Source organism: Balaenoptera physalus (assembly GCF_965194825.1).
Source record: "Balaenoptera physalus genome assembly, chromosome: 13".
NCBI lineage: Eukaryota > Metazoa > Chordata > Mammalia > Artiodactyla > Balaenopteridae > Balaenoptera > Balaenoptera physalus.
Window position 1 is genome coordinate 21,432,797 of NC_138892.1, and position 20,559 is coordinate 21,453,355.

At 39.1% G+C, this 20,559-nt stretch overlaps 1 protein-coding gene across 6 annotated transcripts in view; it reads right to left on the bottom strand.

The window, feature by feature from the left end:
- The window catches only part of GAS2L3 (growth arrest specific 2 like 3), a 35,754-nt gene extending 15,425 nt beyond the window's left edge, over positions 1 to 20,329 (bottom strand). For 2 of the 6 annotated variants that reach the window (XM_082419408.1, XM_082419403.1), the window contains exons 1-4: positions 17,966 to 20,329; positions 6,688 to 6,735; positions 1,563 to 1,731; positions 301 to 416 (exon numbers count right to left, since the gene is read on the bottom strand). In XM_082419408.1, coding sequence (XP_082275534.1) covers positions 301 to 416; positions 1,563 to 1,731; positions 6,688 to 6,711 — 309 coding nt within the window. In that variant the 5' untranslated portion in view covers positions 6,712 to 6,735; positions 17,966 to 20,329. Of the gene's footprint in view, positions 1 to 300; positions 417 to 1,562; positions 1,732 to 6,687; positions 6,736 to 7,626; positions 7,803 to 8,694; positions 9,842 to 17,188; positions 17,939 to 17,965 lie in introns of those variants that run through there. The other 4 variants (XM_082419404.1, XM_082419407.1, XM_082419406.1 and 1 more) reach the window with 4 other exon arrangements.
- Positions 20,330 to 20,559: the final 230 nt, after the last annotated feature.

Sequence of the window (20,559 nt, forward strand, 5' to 3'; positions counted from 1 at the left end):
TAGCTATTTAGATATTTACTATGCACCAGGCGTTATCTATATAAGCTAACCACTATCTATCTATTATCTCATTTAATGTTGCTGAATCCTCGGAAATATATCCTACAAGGTAAATGTTAATTTCTCCATTTTACAAGTGAGAATATTTTTTCAGATGCTCAAAAAGATTAAGTAAATTATCCAAGATTTTACATATAGTTGCGTTGGAAGTTTACAACCTTGTAGAGATGATAAGAAATGTACATAAGCAAATCAGTATGTACCAAGGTATTAAATCATTACTGTCAAACATTTTCTTACCACTGGTTCTTCAGAGTTGCATGTTTTCACCATGTTTTGAAGAACATCAATCAGTTGGCATAACAGTACTCCATTATCAAGTTCTTCCAATAACCTTTCTGCCTTAACTTCAATACCTAAAAACATATTTCAAAGCTAAGAGTCTTCTAGAAACAGTAAATTCAAACAATATGGTTAAAGTTTAATTAAATGTAATCGGATTATAGGTGAAACACTAGACAAATATTAGATCAGACTCTGAGCATTCACTCTTAGAAGGTACAGTTAAAACAGCAGGTAATATCAAATTATGAGAAAGTCAACTGAAACAAAAATATCTGTGGTGTAGAAGCACAGAAAAAATAAATGACATCTACTTTATTTCATTTAAAAACACCAAAGTGTTTTACAATTCAACATCCACTATTAAGTTCTGATTCACTGCACATTACAACTGCTTGCACAAGAAAGATTCTCTATAAGTAAGATGGTCTTTGTTGCAATTTAAAAATTAAAGATAACAATGTAACAAGCACTCAGGAAATACCAACTTTTCACCTCTAAAAACCCCTTATGTGGAAGCATTATTACATAATAAACTTTTAAGAAATTAACCAAATCTTCAAACTGATATAAGAGTGTTTACTGCGTTTTTAATTCTCTTCAAAGACCATAGATGAGCTTTATATATATATATTCCTTTTCACGAAAACCTTACAATGCTACATGAAATTCTGTTATTTAAAATAATTTTTTTCTAGGGAGAAAGTTCAGAGCACTCATGTCCTCTGAGTAAAGAAATATGATGCCATGCATTCTCCAAGCCGACATTTCCTCCTAGGTTTCATATACCTCTGCCCCTCTAAGCCTCAGAAACAGGAATCATTTTAACTACAGCAATATATTCCACCCAGAATCTCATGCCTTACACAAGTTTAAGGAGAAAAAAAAAAATCAATAAAATACAGACCCTCAAGTTAGACCTATACACTTAAAAAATTTTTTTAACATTAACAATTAAAACGTTGATTATTCACAGCTCTTACTACTGACCTCTTCCATTAAGCCTCAAACTTGCTTACTGTTCAAGCCCCGAGGGTCAGGGTCAATCAGAATATCTTCCCAACTAGAATGTAAGCTTGCTGAGAAAAAGGACATCAAATATTTCCTTTACTAGAGGATCCCCAGCCTCTGGAACTATCATTCCTTGACAAAGAGTAAGATTCTCAATAAACATTTACTGAATAAGAGATTACAATTTTGAGCATCTTTGCAAGCCTTACCTAATAAACCAGATAACCAGATTGACAGATCTTCTTGCATGGGCAACAGGGTAGCTTCGTGCCTCACAGCTATCCACTCATCATACTGACAAACATCAGCCAAACCTGGCCCATGTCTGGGGGTCAGAGGACTCCGTGGACTTAGAGGCAGGTCTTCTCCAAACCACACCTAGAGAAAACACCAACCAACTGAATGGATGCAACCCTGTTAAAAGTCAGCATGCCTAACATTTATATTTAAATAATGAATTACAGACCATGTTTAATATACACACATACAGAGCTGCAGCAGCTCACAGAAAGTTAATAAACTAGAAGCAAACTACTAGCCTAGATACTTGAGACGCTTTCCGTATTCAATTCTGTGATAAATGTAAGTGAATCCCTAATTAATGAATGGATTCTACCATCAAACCGAGGGGATGAAAGTCAACAAATAATTTTTTTCTTTCACTTGTTAGCTGCGTAAGTTTAACAAGTTACTTGACCAGAGTATCAGCATCTTGGCTGTAAAATGAATTAATAATACCTGCCTTGTAAGATATATCTTTGTAGAATCTAGCATTGGGCCTAATAATATTTGTTGAATAATGGATAAATGAATGAACGCATAGTTGGCATTTTATAAACTTTAAATCATAATAACAGTGTTATCTAAAAAAAAAAATTCTAAATAATCTGGTCTGTCACTTGATTTTGCATGGCCCACAAGCTAAGAACGGTTTTTACATTTTAAAATGGTAGTTATGTAAGTACCTACATAATAGCTTTGATTCTGCCTACTGACTCACTAAGCTAAAAATGTTTACTACCTGGTCAATCCCTGGTTTAGAATAAAAATTGACATAAACATGCTATCAAACCAACACTTGCAAAATTTTGAAATACAATTAGATATACTTTTAATATAAGATTAGTTAGAGAAAAGACTGTGTCAAATCTCAACTCAGGAAGGGGTATCAGAGCCCAAGTGAAGTGACAAAGGGGTGACAGGAGGGCAGCTTGAAATGGAGGGTCAGAGCTTGAGTGAGGTGACAGGGCATCCACGCACGGCAACGGCCCTGTGCAGCATCAGACCCTGAGCAGGATAAAGAGGGTGTCCGCTGGGGACAACGGGGGAACGTCCCAGTGCAGGGTGTCAGAGCCCAACTGAGCTGAGACGGGCATCAACTCAGGGACGGGTGGCAGCAACAAAGGGAGAGGGGTTACGTACACGGGGATTTATCAAATGGGAGCCAGGTTTCTCACTGCCAAAGAAAAGAGGTACAACTATGGACGGAGAGAAAACTAGAATGAACCCTATGGTGTTGGAATCGAGTAAGTTTTACCAGAAAGCAAAGAAGTGCTCAAAGAATGATGGGGACATGCAAAAGGACACAGAAGTCAGCTTGAAGGGACTTCTGCTGGCTAAATCAAGAAGAATTTGAGCATGAAAATAATGATATAAGTGGATTATAACACAGTGAATAAAATGGACAACTCTGAGTCCACATAGATATAAACAAATGAATAAACTGGAATTTTGATGAGGAATGAGATTTCCATATACTTTCAAAGTACTTCCCCAGAAATACCTACTACAAAGAGAAAAAAAGAGTAATTTCACAGTAGAGAAACTCATCAGTCAGCAACTTAACCGAGTGACACAGGTGAACATGATCAACAACGGGATGAATCAAAATCATATGCACCTGACAGGATACAACGAGACAACACAACAGCCCTCTGTGATAGTCCTGCCAAGACGCATAACCTGAATCTAATCATGAGAAAACATCAGGCAAATCTAAATTGAGGGACATTCTACAAAATAACTGGTCTGTAATACTCAAAAGTGTCAAGGTCATTAAAGAAAGCAAATACTGATAAAGACTAAGGGGCACGACAACTAAACGCAACAGGTGATTGATTCTGAACTGGACATTACTGGGACAACTGACAAATATTTGAATGTGGTCTGAGTATTAGATAGTAGTTCCGTACCAACGCTAATATCCTGATTCTGATGATTTCATTGTGGCTGTATAGGAGGGAGTCCTTGCACGCGATAAATGCACTAAAGTACCAGAGGTAACGGGACATTAGATTTGCAACCTACTCTCAAATGGTTCAGCAAACAAATATCTCTGCTCTACACTTAACAACCACCTGGCAAGTTTATGATTGCTTTAAAATAAAATTTTAAAAAGTTTTTTAAAAAAGAGGCATAAATATAGGTAATACCAAGTGAATCTAGTTCTTTCTTGATTTTTCAATGTAGATCATTTCCCCCCCTGAAATATATTAAACTTATTGAGGTTTATTTGAGGCAAGTGTTACTATACCAAATCAAAAGCCGTAACAACACCATTGTTAATCCAGACAAACATAGAGGGGGAAAAAAAGCTGCTTCCAATCTCCTATGATGAGAAATAAACACGTTTTTTTAAAATCTCACAGGCAAAGAAAGACAGTGAATATATACCACAAGAGGCAAGCAGGAGTAGCAAAACTTAAAAAAAATACCGAAAGACTAGGAGAAACATTGTTATTCGAGGGGCATTATTTCAGAAATTGAGGGTAGAGATTGGGGAATGAACTCCTAAATACATGAGGATCCCATAAAGTTTTTGGAAAAAAACAAGATGTTATTTCCCCAAATTCTCTTAGAATTACTTCAAAGGGAGTATAGCAAAGATATAATATCTAAATCTTCCCTTCATAAGCATGTCTTGCTTCTGTAATCCCAGGACTCAGTATAAGACCTACCTCATGATAGGCAGTCAAAAATATTAGTTGAATACTTGAGGAACAGATACTAGCAAATGACTCTTTGTACCATCAAAATCAAGATGCATCTTACAATAAATGGTATTTTACAGTCAACAGAATGTTATTTGTCCTTTAACCATTTGGCTGAGCTGACAAAAGGCAGAGAAGATGCAAATGTTTGTCAAGGAAAGATGTACATTAGCTAGGAAGGTGGTTTTGAAAATATCATGTATGAAAATGGAGAAGCTAAAATTAACAAAAGTCATTCTAAGTTCTTGCCACATTAGGGAGAAGAGTACTTGGATTTTCCTATTATTGCAAGCAGAAAACTATAAAAACCTGGGTTAGTCAGTGGCATATTAATGTTGTTAAAAGCTAGATGTTAATAACAAAACCTGCATGTATAAAGATTGTTCTCAATCATGCTGAAAGCTGTCATATTGCAGAGATTCCTAACCATAGGCAGTCTACAGAAGAACTTGAATCAGTATATAAACTTAACTTACATTTAGGCAAAAATTTAGGCCTACGTACTAATGGGCCTTTTCTCAGAGAGAGAGAGTTCATAGTTTCTGTTAGATTCTGGAAAGGGCCTGTGACCCAAAAGAGATTAGGAACTATCTAGTTCATTGATTTTTAGACTGTAAGTTTATTTACCAATCAGAATCACGGACATAAAAAAGGGGCAAGGAAGACCTTCATGGATTAAATGAATAAGAAACCAGCTATCTACTGGGTGTCTCCTCTCTGCAAGGCACTTATGAAAAACGAAGCCTAATTAGCAAAGAGGTGAAAATCCGAGGAAGTTCTCACATTCACCAGGGAGAGAAGCAAAAACTTCCATGAGGGATGTCAAGGGTACTCTTGGAGAAGACTCAGTAGGGACAGATCTGTGGAATCTAGGTCAGAGACGGATTCGTGGAACTATAAGACAACACTATGAAAAAAAATCACCAATTTAAGAAAGTATTAATGGCCATTAGGAGAGAAATGAGAAAAACATGGTCAATGTGGCAATGATGAAAAGCACTTTATAAGGAATAGAGAAAATATAATCACCATGAAACTGATGACATTTCTGAGACTTGGATAAAAAGAGATGAACAGAAGTAATCAGATAAAAAATGGTTTTGAGAAATAAGGAGTTCTGAGCATACTCAATGTGGATTAGAGAGGACCCAAAGGGGAAGAATAAGACCTTCTGGGAGACTGCCATGAACTCCCAAGTCCCCAAAGGAAAACAGTACAAAAGAACTCTTTATTAGTAGAGTAGGAGGGTATAGCTGCACAGCATAGGAGGGAGAAAGCAGCATCCCATTCAGAATTGTTCTTAACCATTTTATAAACAAGTTACCTTCTCTAGGCTATCACACACTGCTATCTTGATAAGCCTTCTTTCTAAATTAAAAAAAAAAACTTTCACGACATAGTTATAATCTCCAGCTTTACATCTGGATAATTTTGTTGTACCAATGATACAACCAAAGTTCTGAAGTGCCTACTATGTAACAACACATTCCAGGAGGCACTTGGCTCATGTTATCTCATTGATTCCTCACAACTACCCTGAAAAATATGCGCTATTATCCTCACCTCAGAGGCAAGGGAGCGGGGACTCAGAGAGGTAAAATAACTTGCCAGGATCTCACAAGCAGAGTGGCAGAACAAAAATCAGACACAAAATCTGACTGACTCTAAAATTCTCACTTTCAAAGGCAAATTTTATTATCAGCTGCTTACATCTTCCTAGGTAGACCTTCAAGGTGATTTTTATCTTTAAGTTAAAATTCAGTCATGTTCTATTTATGTCAAAAGAAAGAAAACTTTTAAAGGATCTAAGAATAAATACCAACTCTGGAAATCATTCAAATGTAAGATTATTCTGGTTTGTCTTATTACCTCCATTTTGCTTCCCCTCACCAAAAAACTAACAAAAAAAAAACACTCTTTAAATTTTAAGTTTTAATGCCACATTATTTACAGGCATTACAGGGCACGTGTACAATTATCTAAAATTAAGAATTTATATTTGTTTTCATTGAAAGCTCTTTTAACTACAAACATATACTAAATTGTAATGAGAAGAAAATCACAAACTATTCCAATTCTTTTCCCAGGGTAGTACAAATACGATGAACCGACAAATCCTAAGATATTTTTGATTCTTACAAATATGCAGTATAAATGAAAGCTTAATATTAAAGTCTTTTCAGAACTAGAAAGTGAAAATATAGTATTCCTGTTATTAAATTTGATGCTTAAAAAACCAGTAAAATAGAAAATTTTTGTGATAATTTTAGTTTTTTTCTAACTATTGTAATATTATATTAATCTCATTAACTTAAATATATATTTTCCCAAGAAAACCACTTACTTGAATTGCAGGCAGCATGGTCATCTAGGCTGAAATGATATTGCTGCTCTGAAAATAAAACAAAACATTAATATGCAGACAATGGTAGCTTTCCTACTCCCCCAAATTACAAGGAATCTGCTTTATTCTCTTATCTGACTGAAAACCTAATACTTTTCTATTTGGAATAATTTGACCATAGGAGAAGGCAATCATACTCCTAGTTTCTTACTTCATAAAAGTACTCCTCATTTGAAAGAGGAAAATCTGAAACACTTTAATATGTAGTTTCTGGCACTAATATCAAAGTAATTCTTGAAGCATCTGACTAGTAAAATAAAACTAACAATAAAACTTAGCTTACATTAAAAGTGCTCCAGAATTTTCCCCTGTAAACACACTGTAAATATAATGTAAATACAAATATCACAACTGATACTGAAAGTCAAGTATCTCTCATCTGATCTTTACAAAGAGATAAGTTCATCTGAACTTTGTATAAATTCTCAGGTTTAACCATAAGCTTCTTCCACCAGATGACAAGGTAATAAAGAAAAATGTCAATTTTAACTATGAAACAATACTCAATGCCTTTCCTTAATAATTTTCCATAAGTTATTTTCTCCATGAGGTGCTAAAGACCAAAAAAAAAAAAAGCAATTTGAACTCTAAAGGACTATTCTTGAAACATACAAGAAAAAAAACCCACAACTTTAAGTTAGATTAATACAATTCTTTAATGTATATTCAGAGGAAAGAAAGTGAAGAGTTTGAAAACACTCAGAATAATAGAATATATAAAACCTAGGATTTTAGATTGCTTATAGCAGCACAATATACTAGTCTATTTTTTATTGTAAACCACCATTAAAACAGTCTAAGAAAAAATAGAAAATGGCTTATAAGGCTATCAATTTCCAAGGAAAAGTTACTTTCTCCCCTAAGTTATACCAAACATACCTCAGGTACAGTGCCAACTACACATCCCACTTTCCTCTCAGGAACATTTCTTCTAGTACCAAAGCTGAACTGGAGCTAAACCTAACTGAAAAGTCTGATGTTACACATCACGTTGTCTTCGCAAGAAGGCAAAGTACAGCAGAATGTCCTTGATGTCATTTTTCCTTCTCTCTACCCTAGCAAAAGGCCAAAGTACAATTGAGCATTACTAATGAGTTTGTTATGCTTCCCACGAGCTAACTCAGTGGGGAATACGTTTTCCTTTAGCATAAATAATCCTTTGTCCCCAACAAAGATCCACAGTAAGAAGCTTCTGAGACCATTTTTAAAAAATACAGCAAAGAAGCTGCTCCCATTAAAATAAGGAGTCCCACATAATCAGACAAGAGCTTGAACAGCTGGAACTGCCAACCCCAAACAAAAGAAGGCCTGAATTATAAGGCGTGTGCAAATCAAGAACAGTGACACAGTCACAAAGAAGCTATCACAAGAATGTTTAGTAGTTGCACTTTTTATGGAAAATTCAACAAAATTAGTTTTATGAAAGAAATGAAGAATTTGTGCACAACCTTCAATCACTGAACTTTAGCAGAGTCTATTTTATTTATATATATATATATATATATATATATATATACATATATATATATATACACACATATCTTCCCCCACATCATTCTTATGTAATAGAAAGAACTACTTTAAAGATGACAAAATGATAACCATCTGGATTACCTTTAAAAAGAAGTTATTTAATAAATGGTACTCAGATAAGTTATAATATATCTTCATATGTGAAAAACTATCAGGTACACAAATATATGCTTTTATTGGAAAACTTTCATAAACTGATGAGATTGTATCAGTGAATCCTCATTAACTCCTGAGTATTTACTGTGTTCCAGATCCTAAGAGCCAGTTATTCCTACTTTCTAGTCATTCACTATCCTCTTTCCAAATCATTTTTGTCTCAAGCGTTGAATCCCAAAAGCAGCTTCTTGTCTACAGTTACCCCAGTCCCCAATCTGCATCACAATCCCAATTCTTGCTTCTTACTCAGTTTATTACCTGCTTTCCTCTTATCTATCTTTCCCTAAAAGTCTCAGTCTCTACATTTTTTTTTTCCACATAAACCAATTATACTGAATCAGCAACTCTTCATTTCTGGATCTGCATCTTGATTAGCAATTTATTGGCTTTTTTTTGGTTCCTGTTTTTGTCTATCTTTTTGGAGAAGACTACTTTAATTCTGTGCCATCTTGAGGAAGTCTTCCCTTGGATTTGGGGAAAAAAAAAAAAAAAGAGCTCTCAAATGACCAAATCCAAACTATTCGCTAACCCTGCTTTATTTAACAAGACAAACAGCTTATGCAGAGATCACAAGTGAATACTATACTGAATTTTTTAAATCTGGAGAAAATGTTAGAAGCACAAAGTGCACTTATCCACCTGAATCTTAAACAGAATTTGGGCCTAGCCCACTTAGAAACAGTTTCAGCCCTGAGGCCCTCAAGATTATTTATGGTAAGGCTCTTCATACCAGTCTGACTTCAGATCATGATGGGAAAAAAATGCCAGCCCGTGGAGCTGCTCCTTTGTTCCACAGCTGTAGGCTCTGAAACTGAGTATATTTTAATTCCTCACTCACATTATAAAATATGGTGGGGAGAGCACAAGGTGGTATGTCTCAGTCCTGGTACAAATTGGGGGCCGATTTGGAAAAGAATGGCAAAAAAGCAAAGAAATAAAGTAAGTTTCCTCAGAAAAATAATAACATTAACTGCCACTGCAACACATATACGTTCAGCACCCAGCCGACAGATTACTGCCAAGACACATAAGCTGCAGGGATATGATAAATGCCCAAGCTGGCGCAGTGGTTACTGCTGAGGAGGGGAGGGAGATAAGATTAGGATGGAATGCACAGAGGCCTTTCAACTGTACCAGTAAGATTTTAGTTCAAGATAAGCGGTGAGAACACAGGTATTATTATACTGGTCTGTACGCCCTTCGGTGTGTCAAAAAAACATTTCATCATTTTTAATGTTTCATTTAGAAAAATAGTTAAAGAAGATATCCTGATTTGTTCAGGGGAATAAAAAACAACTTTCTCAGCTTTAAAATTTTGAGTTAAATATTTCCTAATTGCCTAGAAGAAAAAATAGAAATGCTGTATCCATACCAAACATAGTTCATATTTTTAAATGTATAGTAAAATAAATCACCATAAAGGCACCACTGGGGTAGTAGAAAGTAGCAGACCCATCTGCTTTGAGTTCCAGATGATCTTGGGATAGTTCACTTCTCTGAGCCTCCTGTGTTCTCATTTGTAAAATGGGATACCACCACCTCCCTTGTCTGCTTGTTGTAAAGATTAAATGAGGTGATACAAATAAAGTACCTGACACATAGCTAGCACTTAACAAATGAGTTGTTATGATAATACTATGATAGGACATAATTACAGTTCATTTAACATAATTCATCAAATTAAAAAGAGGTAAGAAAACAAAGCTAATACTGAGAAATCATTAAATGTAATTTGGAAAGCTTCTTTTACTAACATAAAAATAAATACGGTTATAAGTGAACATAAAAACTTTAAAATACCAATATCCATACTCAAATATGAATTTGTGACATAGAAGTCTCTTGCTAGAATAAGTCTTAAGGATTGCGTCACACACAGGTCCTTTGCTCCATTCAGGCTGTCCCCTCACCATCCACTCTTATTGGTTTCACTCATTTCTGTGGCTCTATCACTGTTCAAGCTATATGTTTGTCCAAGCGCTGTCCACTCCTTCATTTATTAAACAATCATTTATTCACACCCTTTATTAAACTGGGCACCGCAGGCAACAGACACAGTGATGAACATAACAGACGTGACGCTCTCATGGAGCTACTACGTTCATTTGTGTACGTAGTGAATACACAAGGTTAAACCATGGTAATTGTTTTGAAAGAAAAAACAGAGAGAGAGACAGTAGGGGCCTACTTTAAGACTTTGATTGAGTGATTTAGAAATGGTTTTGCTGGAGGAAAAACATGAACTTGAAGAATGGTGGGAATTAGCCAGGGAGAGAGACGGGGAAGAGTTCTATGCATAGAGAATAATTTTTGCAAAGACTCTGTACAGAGAGCGAGAGAGTTTGGCGCATTCCGAGAACTGAAAGAAGCCAGTATGGCTGAAGCGTGGATAGGGTTGGAAAGTCAGGCAGTAGCCCCACCACATGACGCCATACTGCGGAAAGTAGATTTTATTCTAATTGCAGTGGGAAGCCATGGAAGAGTTTTAACCAAGGGAGAGACATAATGTATTTCATAGTTTAACAGAGCTCCCTGAGGGGGAGAGAGAAACATGGGAGTGAAATAGTGATGGGTTTAACAGAGAAAGGGGGAAAAAAACAGAAGGAGAGGTGGGTAGAGATGTGGGAAAAAGGATTAGCGGAAACACTGAGAGAAGCAGAAGCATAGAGGGGTAGAAACAGCGAGAGCAAAGGAAACTGAGCACACAGGAAATGAGATGGAGAGCAGCCTGGAAGGGGAAGGGGAGGGGATCCACTGCAGCAGTTCAGTGACCAATGACGGTGACTGGGCAGGGATGCTGACAAAGTATCCACCGGAGAAAAGTGGATGGCTTTGACATCTATTCTGGAGTCAGAATCAAGACTTGATAATGGTTAGGGATGGAGGGTGAAGGCAAGGGAGGTAAGGGCAGAGTGAAGTGTCAGGAACAACTCTTGGGTTTCTGGTTTAAGCAGTTGAGCGAATGGATAGTGGCAGCGTTTACTGCGATGAAGATGATGGGAGTCTGAACAGACTGAAGCGGGGAACCCAGCAGAGACAGGGCAAAAGTGCTATGTTTTGGTCATGTCTAATTTGAGAAGCCTTTAAAGACATTCAAGCGGAAATGTCAGGTTGGCAGTTGGAAATGCTAATCTAGAGCTAAGAAGAAAGTTCAGGAGGAGATAGAAATTGCCAGCAATCCTTGGGAGATAAAACCACTAGAAAGAATGAGATCATCCGAGAAAGAAATGGAGAAAGCAGTGACAAGGATCTAGGAACAAGTCCTGGAAAAAAACAACATGTAGTCACGAGAGAAAGAGTCAGCAAAGGAGACAGAGTCCTCACCTCGACTAATCCAGGTTTACAACTCTTCTGATTTACCTCCTCCCAGGAGCCCTTCCTGATTGGCCTGAATTAATTCTGCCTATATCCGTAGCTCTTGAATTCACAGAGTATTTCTCCCAACTACCTGTCCTAACAGTGCTTTATACTATTTTTTCGTTGTTTCTGTACATTGCTTGACCAAGTATATTATAAGTTCCTGGATTGCTGTTGGAAGTAGTGTTGAGAGAAGTATTCAAGCTGAAAGTTTAGGAAACACTTCTGGTGGGACATATGTGAACATCTCTAGGAAAAACCAGGTAGGTGAAATGTGACAGCAAAGCTTGGAAATAGCCATACAGCAGACACGTGTCTGACAGGAGACTTTTTTTGGGTATTATTTATTACTTTTCACTTTTATTTATTATGTGACCCGATAAATAATTTTGCCTCTCACCGAACATGTCCAAGGTGAAATATGTGGAGTGGTTACTAGTCAAGGTACCAGCAGGTTAAGTGAGCTGCCTGATATACCAGAGGAATCACTAAGAAAAAAATGACTAAAACTGGTGTATTTGGCAGAGGGTCCAAATGAACGGGACAGAACAGCTGTGCCAGTGCGTGAGGACTCTGGGAGCAATGCGCTATTCAGGAATTCATACGGCTGCCCTACTGGACAGGTACATTTTTATTACAGCCTTTAAATAAATTCCATTGTGGTAGATCACATAATGGTCCCCAAAGATGTCTATGTACTAAACCCCAAAACCTGTGAATATACTGCCTTCGTGGGCAAAATGGATCTTGCTGATTGAGTAAATTAAGGGCCTAAGGAGATGGGAGATTATCCTGGTGAGCCCAATGTAATTACCAGAGTCCTTATAAGAGGGAGGCAGGGCTTCCCTGGTGGCCCAGTGGTTGAGAATCTGCCTGCCAATGCAGGGGACACGGGTTCGAGCCCTGGTCTGGGAAGATCCCACGTGCCGCGGAGCAACTGGGTCCCCCCCATGAGCCACAATTACTGAGCCTGCGCGTCTGGAGCCTGTGCTCCGCAACAAGAGAGGCCGCGATAATAAGAAGCCCGCGCACCGCAATGAAGAGTGGTCCCCGCTCGCCACAACTAGAGAAAGCCCTCGCACAGAAAGGAAGACCCAACACAGCCATAAATAAATAAATAAATAAATAAATAAATAAATAAATAAATAAATAAATAAATAAATAAATAAATAAATAAATAAATAAAGAGGGAGGCAGAAAGGTCACAGCCAGAGAAGGGGATGTGAGAAGAGCCGCAGAGAGAGAGAAAGAGATGTCATGACACAAGAGGCAGAGAAAGAGAGTCTGGAGCTGTTACACTGCTGGAGTTGAGAGGAAGGAGCCAGGAAACGCAGGTGCCCGCTAGAGGCTGGAAAAGGGAAAGAAAAGAACTCCCCCCACCCCCACCCCAAACCCTTAAAATGAACGCAGCCCTACTAAGTCTTTTTCTTTTTTTTAGCTCATTTCAGAATTTTGACCTCCCAACTGTAAAATACATTTATGTTGTTTTAAACGACTAAGTTTGTGGTTATTTGTTCTAGCAGTAATAGGAAACTAATACACATCTTAAGCAAAGAAAGGAAGATATTCCCAAAGGGTCAAGACATTTGACCTCGAGAAAGCGATATGTATCCAAACATGGTTAGAAGATGTAGCAAGGCCAATGCATTGAAGCAACGAGTAAAGGGCACCAGTTGTATATAGTACACTTAAAAAAAAAAAAAAGATGCAAAGTTTACAGGTAAAAGCCATTGTGAGTGCTGTGTGTGTGCTATCATCATCACCAATGACCCTGCCTTTGTACATCTGACATCATTCATTCACTCATTCATTTAAATATTTACAAAGGCTCCTAGCGTTTACTGTCTCAGGGAACAGCACGCACACTCACCAAGTTCCAGGTCATGCGGACTCCTTCCTCTCTCACAGCTCCGCCCCAGGCTCCTACCCTACCTCAGCCAAAACCATCAATGGCCATATCTCGTTGTTTCTACCTTTACATTTTCTCTTCAATACCTATGGCCACTCCTTTAGTTAAAGCCACCACCATCCTTTTCCAGGTTTACTGAAACAGCCTCCAACCAGTCACCCTCTCTCTACCCTCTCATGCCTCCAACCTGTTCTTCATGTACTGCAGCCAGAGTGAGCCTTCACAAACTCCCATCTAAGGATGTTACTACTTCCCTGCTTAAAAACCCTTAATGGCTCTCCACTGCCTTCAGGATAAAGCCTAAACTCCTTAAGAAAGCCATCAAAGCCTTATAGGATCCCCTCGGCCTCACCTCTGACCCTTACACTCCAGCCATGTTGAACTTCTTTTGGCCCGTGGAGCACGCTGCTTCCTCACCTCTGTGATCCGTCTCCATGGAACGCTCCCCTTCCTCCTCTCTTTCAGACTCACTCCTGCCTGCCCTTCAGATTCAACTGCTCTAAAAAGCCTCCCTGAACCTCCTCCTCTGTTTAGGTTGTGTAGCAATATAGGCTTCTATTTTGCTGTACTCTACACTTAAAAAAAAATAAGATTCGTAAGGGGGTAACCTTCTCCATCTCTTCCACTTGTATGTAGAACTCAGTGTTAAATTTAGCTCTGGAATTACTCCTAAACAATAAGTGTTGTATTTATTACTAAAGGAAATATGAAACAATAATGAAATAAATCTGTGGTATATTCCTTAAAGGTAAAGGTAGCTTCCAAAGCAGATGAAGATTTTTAAGAGAAAGAAATAAGATTCTTACTACGTAATAAAACATCACACGTTATCTGCAAAATATAAAGGCTCTTCATTTGTTGGGAGTCTTTACTTTTTTATTTGAAAATTTCCTTTTGCACTGTTTGGCAGAGATCCAACCTGAATAATTTAATTTTGTATTAGACAGAATTATTAGTTTGTCATAAAATTTTGTGGGATACAAAAATTTTTTTAAAAACTTAAAATCTGTTTGCCTTTATATATGATAGACTAAAAGACTCTGGAAAACATACATATACAGTAACATAAAGAAATGTAAAAACAACATTAAGTGTCTATTAACAGGAAACCTCTAAAATAACTTACAGGATATTCATTCAGTGGATTCATTCAGCTTCTTAAAAGAATAAGAGCTATATGTACTGATATGAAAAGATGTCTATTATATGTCATGCAACCAAAAGCAATCTGCAGTGCAGTATTTAAGTATGTTACTGGGATCACAGTGTTTTCTAAACTCTGTGTGTGTGTGTGTGTGTGTGTGTGTGTGTGTGTGAAAAAGAAAAACTCCTGAACAAAGTTAAATAATTTTTTTCAAGAGCCAATTTTATTTTTGGGATCAAAAATATTAAAAAGTCATCCATCAAGGGAAAACAAAAGTCATAATGTTTAAAATTCCATATAAAGTGAGTCCTTCACCATAGCTTATACTTTCTTACAAAAAAGTTTGTTTTGTGAGAGCAGGCAGAAGTCTCTATCAGCACTTCAGCAATGGTTTTAATACTGTAAATCCCCATGACACTTTCAGCAGCAAAAACAAAACTGCATTTAATGTCTCTGCTACATTTCATACATTCTAGGTCTTTGTACATTAGTAATTCACTTATGAAATACATGGCAACATTCTGTTAAAACCACCTACTCTGTAACAACGTAATAACATGAGAAAACTTTATGAGTTTTTAGAAGGAGAAACACTAAAGAGATACAATTATAATTATTGCCTGCATCAAATAAACATTACTTCTTAGGCACTTCTCTATGGCAGTTACATTTCAACTAAAATAGGGAAATTCAAAGTGAGACAACAGACTGACAGCCTCAAGTTTCCTAGTCTCTCAAATTCTATGTACACTGCATGGTTCATTAAGGATGTAAAGGTATATCTGATATCAAAGTATAGGAAGCAACAAATAATAGGAAGAAAGTAAAACACACATACATAGACATACATAGACATACATACACAGCCATGTTACTGTCAGAAAGCAAAACATAACAATACACATTAACCTTAATCTCCTACTTTCCTCATCAACAGCCAGATTGAAAAAACTTTTTGAAATAACTGAACTTTCATTCTTATCTCCAAACTTAAATTGAGATTGACAGGAAAGAAAAAAAAAGTGCTGCTTAGTAAAAAGTACAGTAAATGAGCAAAAGCTAAATGGGAAAATATAAATTAGGAAACATTACTTCTGAACTGACCAATCATCCAAACATCACTGGACTCATTTAGTTTTTTAATATAATAGCAGGTATACTGTTGACATTATTCCCTTATCACACACTTTGATTTACCATCACAAGTTACTTCTCACTATTTTTTAATGAAGTATTCAAAATAAACTGATACCCACAGCAGAAATGAACCTGGGCCATACAAACAACTCTGCAGAGAAGTTGCTTATAGCTGGGAATATAAATGCAAGAGTAGTGTGATTAAAAAAAAAAAAAAAAAAAGAGGCTGGACACTGGAGACAGTCTAGACTGAATTCTGGGTGGACCTTAATAGCTTAATTCCTTTCTCTGAGCTTCAGTTTAATCTATAACATGGAGAAAACACCAAGGACACTGCAGGATTATTAAGAGGTTTAACAATAATATAAGTAAAGCACCTAGAACAGTACCTGACACATTCTAGGTAATAATGCGTTTGATAAACAGTAGTGAGTGCTTAGTATGTGCCAGAAATAACTTTAAGTGCTTTACATGGACTAACTTAATCAATGAATGATAACTACCATGACCTCTGGCACTGCCTTCACCTTCTGCTCCTCTCTGCCCTTTGGGGATAGCTTGAAACTTTTAATCCAAATTAAACAGCATAGAAATAATACAAGCTATGTGTCAGGCACTGTACTATGGATTATTTATTTCACTTGATCTTCACAACGACCTTCACATCAATAAGGCAGGAACTATTTATTATTAACCTTCCTTTGCACAGTATGAAATTTAGACTTAGAAAGATTAAGTAACTTGCCTAAGGTCACACACATAGTAAAGTGTGACTTCAGAGCCCCCGTGTTTAGAAACTCTGCTACATTAAAAAGAAATATTACCTATAATTCATTAATATCAAAATAGAGACACCCACTATTCAAAATCTGTTGGTTTTTAATGAGCTTTTGAAACAGATGAGCCAGACAGGCAACATGTATCAGGATTCTACACCAGACGGCTATCACCAGTTTCCACTTTTTCATTCAAATCCATTCCAATCTCCTCCCAAAGGGAATCTGAGGTGGTGAGAATTCCAATTCCTAATTATTTAAGTCCCAAGTGAGGTAATCAGACAGCAGTTCACAAACTGCTTATCTTCTGAGAGAGTAGGTATTAGCACTCTCCACACAAACGAAGCAAAACCCAAACTCTGACCTAGACTGGGCCTGGAAAAAAAAAAATCTCTTCACTTAATAACGACTCAACTTCACCAGACGTACCACAAAGCGCTCTAAATCCGTAAGACTCAATCCCGTGGTTCGAAAAGATTAGTTAGGAACCAGGAGTGACTGCATGGTCAAGCACTCCCTCCAAAACTTTCCTCCGACTTCCAAGGCAACCTACAAACCTCCCCGCAACGCAGCCTTTCAAACCGAGACGTGTGGGTGGGGAAAGCATAGAGCACAGCCTCCAGTTATTCGGCGACATGGGCCTTGCAACGACTGGAGGGAACAAATAGGGAAGAAACTGTAAACTCTGCCAGAGTGCAAAACGACTATGCGTCATTCTCCTTCCAAGGTCAGTTACTTCATCACTTCTTCCTGAGGGAGACACTAAGGAATCAAGTGACCCTATATGTGCTAGGTGCTTGGAAATGAAGGTGCCCCTGGAGAGCCTAAACTAGCTTCAGGCTCTGATCCCTCCTTGGATTCTAAAGCAGAGCGGCAGCGGGTCGCTACCTCTCCCCTAACCTAGCACACCCACACCTGCCGTCCCCCGCCCCAGCACACCTGTGGCCCCTCGCACCGCACCCGGGCGGGCATGGGAAGGCAGGCATAACTTCACCTTGACGGCCCCGGGGACCAATCAGAGCACGAGACTCCCGCAGCGGGCCAATCGCACAGCGTCTTGGATCCCGCAGCTCGGGGCCCAACCGAACCACCGCTTCCCCTCCGCGGAGCGCTGGGGGCTCTTCGAGCGCAAGCTGAGGCGCGGCAGCCCCGAGAAGGCAAGTAAGAGTTCGCGAGGAAAGAGAAGGCAAACAGAGAAGTACTCACCCGCCCAGGCATAGGAGGGTCACTGCTCCCTGTGGGGCGACATCGCGCTCAATCTTTGCCTGGCCGGCACGCCCCTGCCCAACCGCCGCCGCCGCCGCCTCTGCCTCGAGCTTCGCAGCAGTTCGCCGCCGCCTGTTTCGAAGGAACCAATCAGAAGGCGGAGAGGGGGCGTGGCTGGAGGCCCCGCCCCCAGGCCGCCGTGGGGCAGGAGACCCGCGCGCCTCTCGGTCGAGGGTCGCTTCGCCTTCCTCCGCCTGGCGTCTCACAACTCGGGGGGGCCAAGCTCCTCTTCTCACAGAAAATGGCTTGGTCACAGAGTACGTCCTCTCATCTGGCCCCTGAGCGACAGCAACAAACCCTTTTCGTCCCGATTAGCAGGAGAGGTGAATCAACTTCTCCAAGCATCCCGGAATAGTGCGCGGTAGAGTTGCTCTGAGTTTTATCCTGTTCTGTTAAGAGCCCGTCCCAATTCTAAATCCACCCGCGATCTGGCTGTACTGAGGACGCTACGGTTTCCGGATACAAACTGTCACCTTGCAGGAATGGGAGTCCTGTGAGGGGTGTGGGGAGGGGGATGGAGAGAAATCCTGTAGCTCCAGGCCACAACTGAAAGCGGAAAGAGGATGTTGGCTTTTCCTTGAGGAAACACCGGAGCAGGGTCTGGGGGAGGGGAGGAGAAGGAGTAACCTCAACGCAAAGAGAGCTGCTTACTAGCTCCCAGAGTTGAAGTATGGAGACTGGTCTTGAATGTAACAAGAGGTAGGTCTGTGATCACTAATTGTGGCTTATTACGGGGGCAAAACCGGTGCCGAAAGCCTGGAAGGCCAGGCCTTTCCCCTCTTCTTAGTTTTATTTTGTCACATCATGTTGCCTCTCTGGGCCTCAGTTTCCCATCTGTAAAGAGTGGAATTGCCTGGAATGATGTTCCCCAGCATTTATTCCTTCATTCACCCATCAAAAACAATGAGGAGGTACTGTTGCTCGCTGAAGAGACTAAAGTGAAGACGACAGCCCCTGCCTTCACGTGCCCAGCAGCGTGGTAAAGACTCAGTGGAAACCAGTGGAAGTCTGCGAAAAGAGGGAACACCTAACAGTCTTGGAGGGTGATGGTCAGAGGTTTGAAAGGACTTGAATTTTGAAGGACGAATAAGAATCTGTCAAGAGAGAGTATAATTTGGAGTAAGGAGTGCTTTCTAGGCAGAGAGAACAACAAGCTTCCAGGGATGTGAGAGCAGTTGTTCTGGGAATAGTAGTTCTGAATGATTAAAGTTTGGGGATTCGGAGGTAGATCAGGCTGGAGGAGTAAGCACAGATGAAAACCCTCATAGGTACTGAGGAATTTAGATTCTGTCTTGCAGGCAATTGTGATTGATTTGTGTTTCAGGAAAAGAAAAAAATTCATTTTTGAGGATTTTTGAAGAAAGGAGTAAGACTGGCAGCAATTCTAAAAATGAAAAGATGATAATTACATAAACTAGCTGAGAAGAGAGGGTGAGAAAGAGGGTCTGGAGATATTCAAGAGGCTGATTTATCTGGACTTGGTATCATGTGACGGTGATGCCGCTCTAAGGAACACAGGGAAAACAACTGTGGGGGAAGAATAATGCATTTTGGTGTGGGGTTGTGTTCACTTTGAAATGTGAAAGGAACGTGCAGGTTGAGGTGTTCAGAAGATGGTTGGAAAGTTAGGTCTGAAGCTGGTTAAATTAGTTTGTGAAAGAGATACAGATTTGAGAAGTCAATTCAATAAATACTGTTAAGCACTTTCTCTGCACCAGACTCCATCCTAAGCACTGGGGTCCTGCTCTCACAGAGCTTACCTTCTGGGTTAAGCAGGTGAAGATGGTCATCCAAAAGTTGACATTTAAGTGGTCATCGAACCTGATGCCCAAGAGTGGTTGCTCCATTTTTTTACTGATGTCTATCCCAGAACCCTTTGCTGCCCATGACTGCTATAGATTCATTTTCACAGGACCTGTTGTTCAAATCAACCTATGTTTTATAGTGTTTCTATTTAAAATTAAAGGGCAGGACTTCCCTGGTGGCGCAGTGGTTAAGAATCTGCCTGCCAATGCAGGGGACATGGGTTCGAGCCCTGGTCCGGGAAGATCCCACATGCTGCGGAGCCAGTAAGCCCACGTGCCACAACTACTGAGCCCGCACGCCTAGAGCCCGTGCTCCGCAACAAGAGAAGCCACCACAATGAGAAGCCCATGCACCGCAATGAAGAGTAACCCCCGCTCACCGCAACTAGAGAAAGCCCGCACAGCAACAAAGACCCAACGCAGCCAAAAATTATAAAAACAAAAAAAACTAAAGGGCAATTTTCCATACCATTTCATTTAGCCAAATTTCAAGTGGAGTTTTGGTTTTAAATTGGATTTGTTGAGCCCTAATACCAAAATATGTACACTTCTCTACAGAACCCTAAAAATAAGTAAATTGTGTCACCCAGATCTTGTTTGATGAGCCAGTAGTTAACATTTCTTTTATTTTTTCTTACATGCATACTATGTAACTAAACATTTGAATACCACTTATTAAAAATGGAAACTATGCTATTTGAAGTATGTACACATTCTCATTCAAATACA